The sequence below is a fragment of the Macaca mulatta genome, chromosome 5 (genome assembly GCF_049350105.2).
Source record: "Macaca mulatta isolate MMU2019108-1 chromosome 5, T2T-MMU8v2.0, whole genome shotgun sequence".
NCBI classification, from domain to species: Eukaryota; Metazoa; Chordata; class Mammalia; order Primates; family Cercopithecidae; genus Macaca; species Macaca mulatta.
The window spans coordinates 62,683,668-62,696,820 of NC_133410.1; the positions used below are offsets into that span (position 1 = coordinate 62,683,668).

The window sequence follows — 13,153 nt, forward strand, 5'->3', positions numbered from 1 at the left end:
TACCAAAACAGAGCTATAGACTAATGGAACCAAACAGAGCCCTCAGAAATAATACCACACATCTACAACCATCTGATCTTTGACAAACCTGACAAAAACAAGAAATGGGGAAAAGATTCCCTATTTAATAAATGGTGCTGGGAAACTGACTAGCCATATAAAGAAAGCTGAAACTGGATCCCTTCCTTACACTGTATACAAAAATTAATTCAAGATGGATTAGAGACTTAACTGTTAGACCTAAAACCATAAAAACCCTAGAAGAAAACCTAGGCAATACCATTCAGGACATAGGCATGGGCAAGGACTTCATGTCTAAAACACCAAAAGCAACAGCAACAAAAGCCAAAACTGACAAATGGGATCTAATTAAACTTAAGAGCTTCTGTACAGAAAAAGAAACTAACATCAGAGTGAAAAGGCAACCTACAGAATGGGAGAAAATATTTGCAATCTACTCATCTGACAAAGGGCTAATATCCAGAACCTACAAAGAACTCAAACAAATTTATAAGAAAAAAAAATAACCTCATCAAAAAGTGGGCAAAGGATATGAATAGACACTTCTCAAAAGAAGGCATTTATACAGCCAACAGACACATGAAAAAATGCTCATCATCACTCACCATCAGAGAAATGCAAATCAAAACCACAATGAGATGCCATCTCACATCAGTTAGAATGGCGATCATTAAAAAGTCAGGAAACAACAGGTGCTAGAGAGGATGTGGAGAAATAGGAACACTTTTACACTGTTGGTGGGAGTGTAAACTAGTCCAACCATTGTGGAAGACAGTGTGGCGATTCCTGAAGGATCTAGAACTAGAAATACCATTTGACTTAGCCATCCCATTACTGGGTATATACCCAAAGGATTATAAATCATGCTGCTATAAAGACATATGCACACGTATATTTATTGCGGCACTGTTCACAATAGCAAAGACTTGGAACCAACCCAAATGTCCATCAATGACAGACTGGATTAAGAAAATGTGGCACATATACACCATGGAACATTATGCAGCCATAAAAAAGGATGAGTTCATGTCCTTTGTAGGGACATGGATGCAGCTGGAAACCATCATTCTCAGCAAACTATCAAAAGAACAGAAAACCAAACACCGCATGTTCTCACTCATAGGTAGGAAATGAACAATGAGATCACTTGGACACAGGAAGGGGAACATCACACACCGGGGCATATTGTGGAGTCGGGGGAGGGGGGAGGGATAGCATTAGGAGATATACCTAATGTTAATAACGAGTTAATGGGTGCAGCACACTAACATGGCACATGTATACACATGTAATGAACCTGAACATTGTGCACGTGTACCCTAGAACTTAAAGTATAATAAAAAATAAATAAATAAATAAATTTTTTTAAAAAAAACGAATTCATGTCCTTTGTAGGGACATGCATGCAGCTAGAAACCATCATTCTCAGGAAACTATCACAAGAACAGAAAACCAAACACCACACGTTCTCACTCATAGGTGGGAACTGAACAATGAGAACACTTGGACACAGGAAGGGAAACATCACACACCAGGGCATATCGAGTGGTGCGGGGAGAGGGGAGGGATAGCATTAGGAGACATACCTAATGTACATGACGAGTTAATGGGTGCAGCACACCAACATGGCACATGTATAGCTATGTGACAAACTTGCACGTTGTGCGCATGTACCCTAGAACTTAAAGTATAACAAAAATTTTAAAAAGTTATACTCTCATGCACTTTTATTTGCATGACATTTTCGAAAGATTTTATAGGAACAACATTTAGACTTCAAACTCTTAGTTCAATGTAATCAATATGATCAATATTTTAAAAATGATTTGAATGAGGCAAACACCAAATTCACAGAGATATGAATAAATAAGTGAACGAATGACTCTTCCTTCTTGCCTGCCACATGAGCACCTTTTCCAACAGAAACCCACAACCCCCAAAAATAGAGAGTTAGAAGGTGTCTCTAACTATTTTTTATAATCTGTGGTTATACATATAATCAGTAAAATACATATTTCTTCAGAGCAAGCATAAAAATTGTAATTCCTTATAAATCTTTTTAGGTAAAGGCCTTTTCAGGCATCTTTAAAGTCGTGTTCATTGAGGGAAGATGAGTAAAGCATACAGAAAAACTCTCTGCACTATATTTTTGCAACTCTAGTGAGCCTGTATTTAAAAACAAAAAGTTATTTATAAAAGTGCTAACAATTTATTTTTAATCTCAAATAATTAATTAGTAAGTAAAATTGTATCCAACTCAAAGAACAGATCAAATACAGTCATATCAAAATAAGTTAATTAATTTTTCCAAGAAACTATAACACATCACAAATCATAATAACAAATATTCATCCCCAAAGCTCCGGGCTCCAAACTTCATTACAACAAATTTCACAAGTAGTATGTAAAAAGCCTAATAGCAATGATCACAGCTACTGCATTGGAGGAATTTCTCCAGAAGAAATACAGTGTTTTTTTGTTCTTGTTTTTGTTTTTGTTTGTTTGAGATGGAATCTCGCTCTGTCGCCCAGGCTGGAGTGCAGTGGTGCGACCACGGCTTACCGCAACCCCCGCCTACCAGGTTCAAACAATTCTTCCGCCTCAGCCTCCCAAGAAGCTGGGATTACAGGCGCCCGCCACCATGCCTGGGTAATTTTTATATTTTTAGTACAGATGGAGTTTTGCCATGTTGGTCATACAGGCCTTGAACTCCTGACCTCAAACAATCCACCCGCCTCGGCCTCCCAAAGTGCTGGGATTACGGGCGTGAGCCACTGTGCCCAGCCAGAAATACAGTTTAAATAAAGTTGGATAAGATGATTTGGGATCTCTGGTCTGTTCACATTTTTTTTTTTTTTGAGACGGAGTCTTGCTCTGTTGCCCAGGCTGGAGTGCAGTGGTGCAATCTTGGCTCACTGCAGCCTCTGCCTCCCAGGTTCCAGCAATTCTCCTGCCTCAGCCTCCCAAGCAGCTGGGATTACAGGCACCAGCCACCACACCCGGCTAATTTTTGTATTTTTAGTAGAGATGGGGTTTCACCATGTTGGCCAGGCTGGTCTCGAACTCCTGATCTCAGGCGATCCGCCCTCCTCGGCCTCCCAAAGTGCTAGGATTACAGGTGTGAGCCACCGCACCTGGCCAGTACATATTTTTAAAATAGTAAGTATCCTTCCATTAAATAAGCATTTTCTGGTCACTATCAGGACCATGGGGAAGTATACCGTGTAGACAACATGAACACATATGAAACAATTAAAGGGCAGTGCAAAGCAGTAAGCAATAAAGTGATCAATTAAAGTGTGGAATTCACTGCCTAAGGTTTTGCCAATAAAAATATTTAAGTGTTTGAACTATATTTTATTCTGATGCTTTTGGAGTGGTGTTTTTATTTCATTTCTTAATATATTTTCCAGGGAAATTATCTGATCTAGTTTATCTAAATCTTTTGAGACATTTCCTATCCACCTTCTCCCATTCCCTGGCAAAGGAGCTCAACTTGTAAAAGTGCAAATGTGTGAGCTGCATGTTTCTGCTTAATCTGTTAATGCTCAGCCATTTTCCAAAGGCGATTGTAATCAGTACTCGAGCAAACTCCCTACCATGAGGCCCTACCTTCTGCTAACATCGTGAGTGCTCATCTCACATTCCTAAGGACAGAGTCTCCAGAGGTCAAAGGAATCGAAGGAATTTGTGAAGCAGTTCAACTGTGATGTCTCACTACAGCTGTGGTCACGCAATACACAAGGAGAGAGTTTCAGGAGTGCAGCCATCAACACTCAAGATCCCATGAAACTTTCAGCCTAACTGATGGTCCCACTGATTCCTCACTCAGAACAAAACATATTTCACCAAGTCTCACTTTCAGGACTTCATTCCTGATCCTTCTGGGGTAGAACGTGCAAAAACCTGGTTTGTATTAGAGACATTAGGAATATTTCAATAAGGCCAACAGATTTCCATGCTGAAGAGCACAAAAAATGGAAGAGCTAATCCCATTCCCTTGGGAGATCAGTCTAGCTACTTTAATTGTCATAATCCTATTTGTTAAACAAGTATCCTTCCCTAAATCCATAGTATACCCTTGTTTTTTAAATCCTGCGTGTCAAGTGAGAACCGAAAGGAGGAGCCTTGCTTCCAGTTTTAAATACAGCAATAACCAGGCACGCCTGGATGCATTTGTTTTTTAAAAAAGCCAGTTTAACTTCTCAAAGGAATGAAATCACTCAGAAGATGAGACTTTTCTGAAATTCACTATTTTTAAAACAGTAGTTTAACAGGGTTCACCATAACTACCCCTTGCATTTATTTCAATTTTCCATAGCATTATGTCTGCAATAGAAAACAAAAGCTGTTTACTATACCAGATGATTCTATTTTCCACTAAATCACCCTAAATTGGCCACATTTGCGTCAAGCACACATGAGGTATACTACCTAATATGTAAAAGTCCTTATAAAATGTACACTGACTTATGTTATTCTGAAGTAAAATGTTACATGCTCAGTATTCTGAGTACCATAGAACAGCTATACTTAAATGATGGCAACAAGCAACCAAGAACACCATAAGCTCTTAAAAAAAAAAAAAAAAAAAAAAAACCTCAAATACAGGAAAAAAGGCAAAGAACATCAGTCTTTGGGTAAGAAAATCTAACTAGATTTCTATGTAGAAATTCAAGTTTCTTCTGCTGCAAGCCTGATTTTTCAAAGGGATACCTACTATTATTTAAAGGAAGATCATGTAATTCCCCAAAATAAAAATCATACAAATTTTAATTCTATTTAATCTAAAAATAAAAATATGCCTCTAAACTACTTTTTGAATAGAGTCACAACATCAAGTCAACAGCTGAAAATCAGACCTATTAAAGGGTTAAGAATTGTTGCTTTACAACAAATGTGTATAAGGTGTATGCTGTTTGCTTTCACATTGTAATCAACATATCTGTGAATCACTTTGTTCATATTAAGCTGAAAAGGGACTATAAAAGCTCCAGTTTTCAGCTATTGTTCATCCTTAAATGTTCAATTTTACACAAAACATGGCTTCCAAAGTATTAGCACTGGAGAACCCACTGTAATAATTTAAATCTAGAAATTTGTGGCCATTCTAATTATAGAAGCTAAAAATATTCAGTGTGTAAGCTTTGGGGATCACTCATGGAGTGAAGAGCAGTGTAATCATTTTCAAGGGTTCTCCAAATCGTGTGCGTTACTTGGGGGCATAAATTTAATACGAACTATACAGTGAAATGGGTGATCTCAAGCTGCTGGCTATTAGACTCAATTTTTCAATATGATGCTTGATGAACCTTGGTTCCAACTCAGTTTTAGCAATAAAAAGTAAAAGTTCTAGAGAAAAAAATATATATAAAGCACAGCTTGAGTCACTCAGAGTAACAGTTTAAGAAAAATGCTTAAATGTATTGTTCATTCATTCAGCCAACAAATATTCATTAATATGCCAGGAACTGTTCTCAGTGCTGGCACAATTCAACTCAAGAATAAGGAATGTTGAAGAATACAATAACAATAATAAAAACTAACATGTTTGGCCATTTACACTGCTGAACAAGATTTCATAAAGATCACTTTATCTGTTCCTCGTAACTCCTCTGTGAATGAGGTTTTATAATTATTTTAATAAGGAAAAAAGACACAGATGATTTTTTAATTCTCAAAATCAAATATAAGTAAGAGAGCTGGATGTTCAACTCATACCTTCCAAATACAAATCTCCATCGGTCATTGGGCAACACAAAATTACAAGATGCTCTGCTTTTACGTAAAGCATTGAGGAGAAGTTCTGCATGTTTCTGAGTGTTGTATTAAAGTTATTTAATATTGTTTTGGTTTGGGTTTTTTGTTTTTTAGGGATAAAGTTTCAAAGATTCAGACTATCATCTTTACAAGTTCAAAATGTTTGTAATCTCTTTATCCCATGAATTTACTTATTAGATGGAAGCATTGGTGAATGAGTTTGCCTGGTTAGCTGAGTCTTCTAAACAAATAAAAGAAGTTAACTCCCCAAGTATTAAAATCATCCTTACTTGGGAAAAGATACTGGATAAAAACTTCATGAGCAAAAAACATGAAAGAGTACTTTACAAAAAAAGTGTAGACAATAATCATATGAAAAGACAGACAAGGTACTCTGAGAAATGCAAATTAAAACTACAATGTGATACAACTATACATCCAATAGAATGGCTTTAAAAAAAGACATACAAAGCCCCTTTTGTAAGGATGTGGCATAGACAATACTCTCACACAATGCTGGTAGAAATGTGAATTAGTACCAATTCTAAAGGAAGGTACTATCTACTAAAACAGTCCCATCAATTAAACTGGCAAAACACACAACTGAAATTCCCACATGTTCACCAAAAGACATACACAAGAATGGTCATAGCAGCACGATTCATAATAGCCAAAAGCTGGAAACAACCCAAATAAAATGAGTAAATCAAGAGCAAAATGGATAAATATACTGTGGCGTTCTTATAAAGTAGAACATTATGTAGCAATGAGAATAAACTGATGCCTCACACAAAACAAGAATGAATCTCACAACATAATGTGGAGCAAAAGAAGCCACGCACAAGAATACATACCACGTAATTCACTCACAGAAAGTTCAACGATAGGTGAAAGTAACCTACTGTCTCAGAAATCAGGAGAGCGGTTACCTTGGGGGGAAGTAATGACTTGAAGAGGGAGTTAGAGGAGGCTTCTGGATGCCAGCAATGGTCTATATTGTGGTCTTGGCACTGGTTACATGGATGTGTTCACTTAGGTAAATTGCTGAGCTGTCTACTGATGGTATGATGACATACAATTTTCTGACCAATGTATTTCAATAAGACTTAACAGAAGGAAGAGGGGAAGAGAAAAGAAGGAAGAAAGGAGAAAGTGAGGGAGGGAGAAGGGGGTGTAATGAATGAGGCTATCAGAGTCCACATCTAAATAGCCCTCAACCACTGTGCTTGCTTTAGTTCTTACCTCTGTCTCCCTCTTCCTTTACTACCACGCTGTTTTCAGGTACTTTTCAATGTTTTCCATGTATTTGCCAATGAAGCCCATTTTAGTCTTCTACTTTGTAGTTTACTGTTTGCTATGGGATTCGAAATTTTATAATCAATCATAGAACAGTATGTGTATTAAAAGTAAACTGACTCTGAGGGATGTCCTAGGAATAAAGTGAATTCTTTATAATGTATTTCTTTTTTTACCCTCTATTTTGCCTGCTCAGAGGCTTTTTTTTTTTTTTTTTTTTTTTTTTTTGCTAGGGAACATGCCAAATGTAGGAGTTTCAAATAGATGAAGTTGTTACTAGATCTTATCAGTGAATATTAGATCTCCAGGCCAAAGCTAGAATTAACTAACATAGAAGTCCATATCCCACAAGCTTATTTACTTGAAAATAGTTTTAAGAATAATATTAACCAGTGAATATACTTAAAAAAAATCACCAAAATCTCCTTAAATAAGAAGGTATCTTCAAAATATTAAAAGTAGATTTTTCTAGTTGTGTCACTCATAGACTATTACAGCAGTGTTAAACATAACATACTCCTTTCTCATTTTGTATTTTTATTCATACTGATTTCTTTAATCCCCCAAAAAAGCATACTAGGAGTATTATTTAAAATTTTCTTAAGGTTTCTAATACAGAAATTCGAGTTAAATTCAAGTCAAGGAGTAAAACTTTTCCACACAATTATGCACAAAGTAAAAATACAAAGCTCCAAAATATCAGTTGGTGGTTATTTATTTCCTTTAATATCCTAATTTCACTTAATTTTTTTCTGTGTTCATTCTACATGAAAAACAAAACTTAGCTCTCAAGATGGTAGCTAAAACTGGCACACCCAAACTGAAAATTCTTCTCTCATGAAACACTCCCTGGATTGCAGAACCTGAAATAAAGTTGCGGCAAGTGGGCACTGCTACTGAGCGGAATTACCAACAGAAAATGGAAACCGTCACTTTAAAACAGCATAAACTTTTATCTGCTTTAGTATCTTCTGCTGTGACTAAAAGGACATTCACCCATTCACTGACAGTGATTCGACAAACATGTATCACCAGTCAAAAGATAAAATATTCACTTCTACCTCCACCAATAATTTGCAGCTAAGTTTAAGAAAAGCATAGGGTTCTCTGACATAGTTTCCTCTTATTCTCAATAAGCATAACAATCCCTTACATTTACTTAGTTTTCAGGAAAGAAGAACAAGATGATGTTTTGGTTTACCCAAACAACTACAGAGTCACATAGTTTCAACATTACTGTTTCTACCACTATCTTTTTCCAATACAGAGGCTCCTAAACTTATGGTGGGTTATGTCCTGATAAGCCATCATAAATTGAAAATATTGCAAGTCAAAAATGTGTCTAATACACCTAACCTACCAAATATCATAGCTTAGCCTAATCTACCTTAAATGTGCTCAGAATATTTACATTCGCCTACTAGGCAAAATCATCTAACACAAAGCCTAACTTATTTTACAAATAAACTATTGGATATCTCATGTAATTTATTGAATACCGTATTGAAAGTGAAAAACAGAAAGTTGTTATCAGTACTCGAAGTATACACCCTACTGAATGTGAATGCTTTCACACCATTGTAATTCTGAAAAATTTTAACTCGAACATAGTAAGTCTGGAACTGTCTATATTCAGCCTATATTCAGCATCAAGTAAGACATTATCATTAAGGAATAAAATTATTGGCATCATTAGGAAGATTGGAAGAAAAAGTTTTCTCTCTCTTTTGCCACAGCAAGTAAATAAAGCCATTAGCATTTATACACTTGTTCATTTTTTAGAGACAGGATCTCCTTATGTTGCCCAGGTTGAGGTGCAGTAGCTATTCACAGGCACAATTTTATAGCAATTTTATAGGCACAATTTTATAGCACATGACAGCCTCGAACTCCCATGCTTAAGTGATCCTCCCAACTCAGCCTCCAGAGTATCTGGGACCACTGCACCTGGCTCTCATTGTATTTTCAATGTCTTGTTAGAAATTTCATTGCACTGCTGAGACTACCAAATGCAATAAAAGCCATTGCCACAGAAGTATTATGAAAGTGGCCGGGTGCAGTGGTTCACGCCTGTAATCCCAGCACTTTGGGAGGCCGAGGCGGGCAGATCACAAGGTCAGGAGATTGAGACCATCCTGGCTAACACGGTGAAACCCCGTCTCTACTAAAAATACAAAAAATTAGCCGGGCGTGGTGGTGCGTGCCTGTAGTCCCAGCTACTCGGAGGCTGAGGCAGGAGAATGGTGTGAACCCAGGAGGCAGAGCTTGCAGTTAGCTGAGATCGCACCACTGCACTCCAGCCTGGGCGACAGAGCAAGACTCCGTTTCAAAAAACTAAATAAATAAAAATAAAAAATAAAAATGAAAGTAGTTAATATGGCTTTTGACAAAATTAAATCAGCCTCTACAAATGTGTGTGTGTGTGTGTGTGTGTGTGTAAACATATATTAGGCAGAACTGAGTAAAGGGGAATCTATCCCTATTGCTGGAAAAATAACCAAAGGTATGCACTACTGAGGATAAAAAGATCATCTTCATGTCAATAGAACAGAAGCATATTTTCCATTTTTGTGACCCAAATGTATCAACAGGTTAAATATTGGGAGAAAGGCAAAATGTATTTGGAATACAACTTAGCTGACCTTAAAACTTTATCCTCCTTTTCTCTAAGATTCCTACATTATGTAAAAGTAGTAAGATCCAGTTTTGTAGTCTTACTAGCTTCCTGGATGTTCTTTATCCATTTTGCTAAATGACTCCCTAAAAATACATAAATTTCATAAATCACAGGTTGTCCTTGGAAACAGCATCAACTGAGATCCACGTTCTGCTTATAGCTTCCTTTGTCCCATCAAATCATGCATTCTGATTCCTTCCATTTAGCAATCAAGAAAAAACTGCTTAGAAATTTTAATCATCATTAGATTTTCCTCTTCTCAGTTTGTTCTTTCCACTCCCAATCTTATCTACCAACTCCAGTCTTAGATTTCATTCATATTATTTTAAATAAACACAAAGAAACTCCAAGAAACAAATATGCATCTCGCCACACTTAGGTCCAGCAGAGTATCTCAGGACTCTTCTCCCCTAACAATAGCAGTCCTCATGGTCTACAGCACTCTCAGAGGCAGGCAAGGAATCCTGTTTATTTACATGATTCACCAGCTAGTGTGCATTTCTTTAAGTGTTGTCTTTTCCTTTAAGATGTAAGCTACGGCCAGATACCACTTTTGTTATCAGAACAAGGGATCAGAACCTCAAAACTGTACCTGCCAGCACTCAGCGAAAAATGAGATTACCATCAGGGCCTACTGGAAGTTGTCCCAAAGGTTACCCGATTTCTATCGCATTATTCCTCTAAATGTGATTGCCTTTATTTCTTTCACACAACATTTTTGTAAATCCAAAATGTCTCTTAATCATTTAAGAGACTGAAATCATAGCACTAACATTCAAACATCTAAAATTATTTAATATTGACTATATGAACTAAAAGAAATACATTAATCTAAACTGAGAGTACATTCTGCCAGTCTCATTGGGTAAGGTGTCTAATGTATGTTTGTAAGTCTCTAGAAATGACCCCAAAAGAGCAAATGTCACCAAAACCCTCATTCTGAAGAACAGTTAAATCCAAAATGTTGGGGGTTTCTTAGTTTTCAGTTCTTTTAAGCATGGCTGGGACTATCAAAATATCCCATCTTGTCCTTGTCACCCCCACTCCTACAAATGCTCTCTGCCTCAACAGCTCATAATGCAGTGGCACTGCTTTCATGTCTCCATCTACATACATGAGAGTTTCTGTGTCATCTTACTTGAGAGTGTGGGATACAGTTAAAACAAATCATTCAATTTCAAGATCTACCACAAAGACCAGAATCCTATCAGTACTTTTAACTTTAAAATGAAAGTAAAAGTTTTTTCTCAGCTATAAAAGCTATAGAAAAATAAACAGGCACACTTCCTTTGAATGAAGTTATACTAATATTTTCAGTCTAAGTACTAAAATGACCATATAAATTATTTACATGCTAATATGATAGATACAAGAAAGACAGTTGTAGTCAGAAACATTTACAAAAGACATTACATTGGCTATAAAAAGGTACTGAATATTGTTCTAAAGCCATTGACGAATCTACTCAAATCACAATGAAAAAAAAATAGGCCCAAATGAGCAATGTACACTTTAATTAATTTAATTCAGGTAATATTACAACTCCAAGTCCCAAGATACAAGAAAAAAGAGAACTACAGTACAATACAGTGTCTCTTAGGAAAGGAACTGTTCCAGGATTTGAGACACTGAGCGTTTAGTACAGCCCAGTGTTCTTGATTTCTCATTAGGAGCAACTTTCCAGGGCACTGAAGCGAACTAGGAAAAGAAATAGGGAGGGTAAGCCAAAGGGGTCGCTGCTCTTCAGTGTCAAGTTGGAAAGAGCTTGCTGTGATCAATTATGCTGAGAAGGTAGGGCCTTGAGAGGGAAGGAAGGGAAGAAAAAACAGTTTTACAGGGCGCTGAAAAAAGTGACAGGACAGAGGTAGAACTGCTTCCTTCTCCATCTTTCACGTCAATTCAAGTTTTTCTTTTTGTTCTGTAAGAACTTTTGTCTTTATGGTGCTTGCTGCGGTTTGCTGATGTAGTTCCCAACTCCTGCCTTCCTTTGGTGACTTATTAACGGACTGGCAACGGCTGAGTAAAATGCACTTAAGAAAAAAGAAATCACCTCTCCTTGCCAAGACGCACATGCTGCCCAGTACCTGAGGAAGAGCTCCGCTGTCGCTGGCCAAAAGAAATTCCAGTTTAACCTCTGCCTCTCCTATCCAAATCCATTGCAAATAAATGTGTGTGTGCCACTTGCAGAGAATCTGCCTGACTCACCCCCCGCCTTTGGCGTGCCAGGGAGAGATGTAAATGCTCCGTCCTGGAGCGGGCAGTGAAGTGGGGGCCGCGGCCTCGGTAGCACTGAGAGTCCCCAAATCTCCCCCTGTGATGGGTTTGGGGATGTGTTCCTCTCAAGCAGGTGCCCGGTCACAGGGCGACCACCCAGGCTCCCAGCAACACACGTGTCACTGAGCCCGAGCCCAGCCCGCCGCAGACACTGGCCCCGCAGTCCTCGTAAAGACGCCCAGTAGCGCGCAGGGGACTTAGCAGTGAGGGAGAAGCAGGACCACCCAAACTTTTCCTCTAAACCCTAAAAAGGAAAAAAAAAAAAGTACTTTTCCGCGGAAGCAGCCTCCACACACCGCCCGCGCCCAGCTCAGGGGATGCCCGGCCCGCAATTGACCTCTCTCTCCCTCCCAGGAGCGCGCTAAGGCCGCCTGCGCGCCCCACTGGATCGGCCCCCGGGCTCGCGCCCGCCCCCGCCGTGTAGCGAGGGACCCCATCGACCCTTCCGGCAGCTGCCGGGGCCAGGCGCTCACCTCCTGGGGTCCGGCTTCCGTCGCTCCTCCAGTTTGGCGGCGGAGTGTGGGGCTGCAGCGGCCACTGCCGCCGCCGCCGCCGCCTTCGCTGCCACCGCGGCCGCCGCCGCCACCGAAGCGCTGCCCGGCGCGCCGCCGGGGTTGGAGGCTGGGGGGCCGCGGAATCCCTGGAGGCGCGAGCCCGGGACGCGGCGGGGCCGAGCCGCGGGAAGTTGTCTGCGCGGGGCGCGGAGCGAGCCGGGCGCCAGTCACCCGCGCCCAAGTAGTCACAACTTTGCCGCCTGGGTGGGTGCGCGCTCCGGAGAGAGGCGAGTGCGGGAGAGCGGGGCAAAGGGGCTGGGGCGGGAGGGTCTTCGGAACAGGCAGGACTGGAACCTGAAGGGCCCGCGAGGGAGAAAGGTGGCGCAGGGGGGATGTCTACACAGCCCGCGTGCTGCTCGGCGAGCGAGTGTGTAAGAGCGCGGGCGTCTACTCTAGTTTGCCTCCTGCAGCTCCTGCATATTTATGGGGATCTCTGATGTTCCTGCCAGTAACTAACGCTGCAGCAGTGGAGCCCAGCCCGGGCGCCCCTCGGGAGCAAGCCAGGGTGCGGGGGCTCAAGGAAGGCGGCCGCGGCGGAGGCTGTGCCGCGAGCGCGAGCCTGCGATCCATA

The 13,153-nt window shown here is 39.9% G+C and overlaps 2 protein-coding genes across 2 annotated transcripts in view; both read right to left on the bottom strand.

Moving 5' to 3' along the window:
* Window positions 1-13,153, bottom strand: part of SLC4A4 (solute carrier family 4 member 4) — a 430,044-nt gene that overhangs the window by 377,922 nt on the left and 38,969 nt on the right. Inside the window, exon 2 of the mRNA XM_078003501.1 lies at window positions 12,298-12,339. The gene's annotated coding sequence lies outside the window, so the exon portion shown is untranslated. The remainder of the gene's footprint in view (window positions 1-12,297; window positions 12,340-13,153) is intronic.
* Window positions 11,252-13,152, bottom strand: LOC144340944 (uncharacterized). Its single transcript, XM_078002578.1, has 3 exons — window positions 13,036-13,152; window positions 12,502-12,918; window positions 11,252-12,272 (listed from the first exon to the last, which is right to left on the bottom strand). The coding sequence occupies exons 1-3, from the start codon at window positions 13,150-13,152 to the stop codon at window positions 11,898-11,900; spliced, it is 909 nt and encodes a 302-aa protein (XP_077858704.1). The 3' UTR covers window positions 11,252-11,897.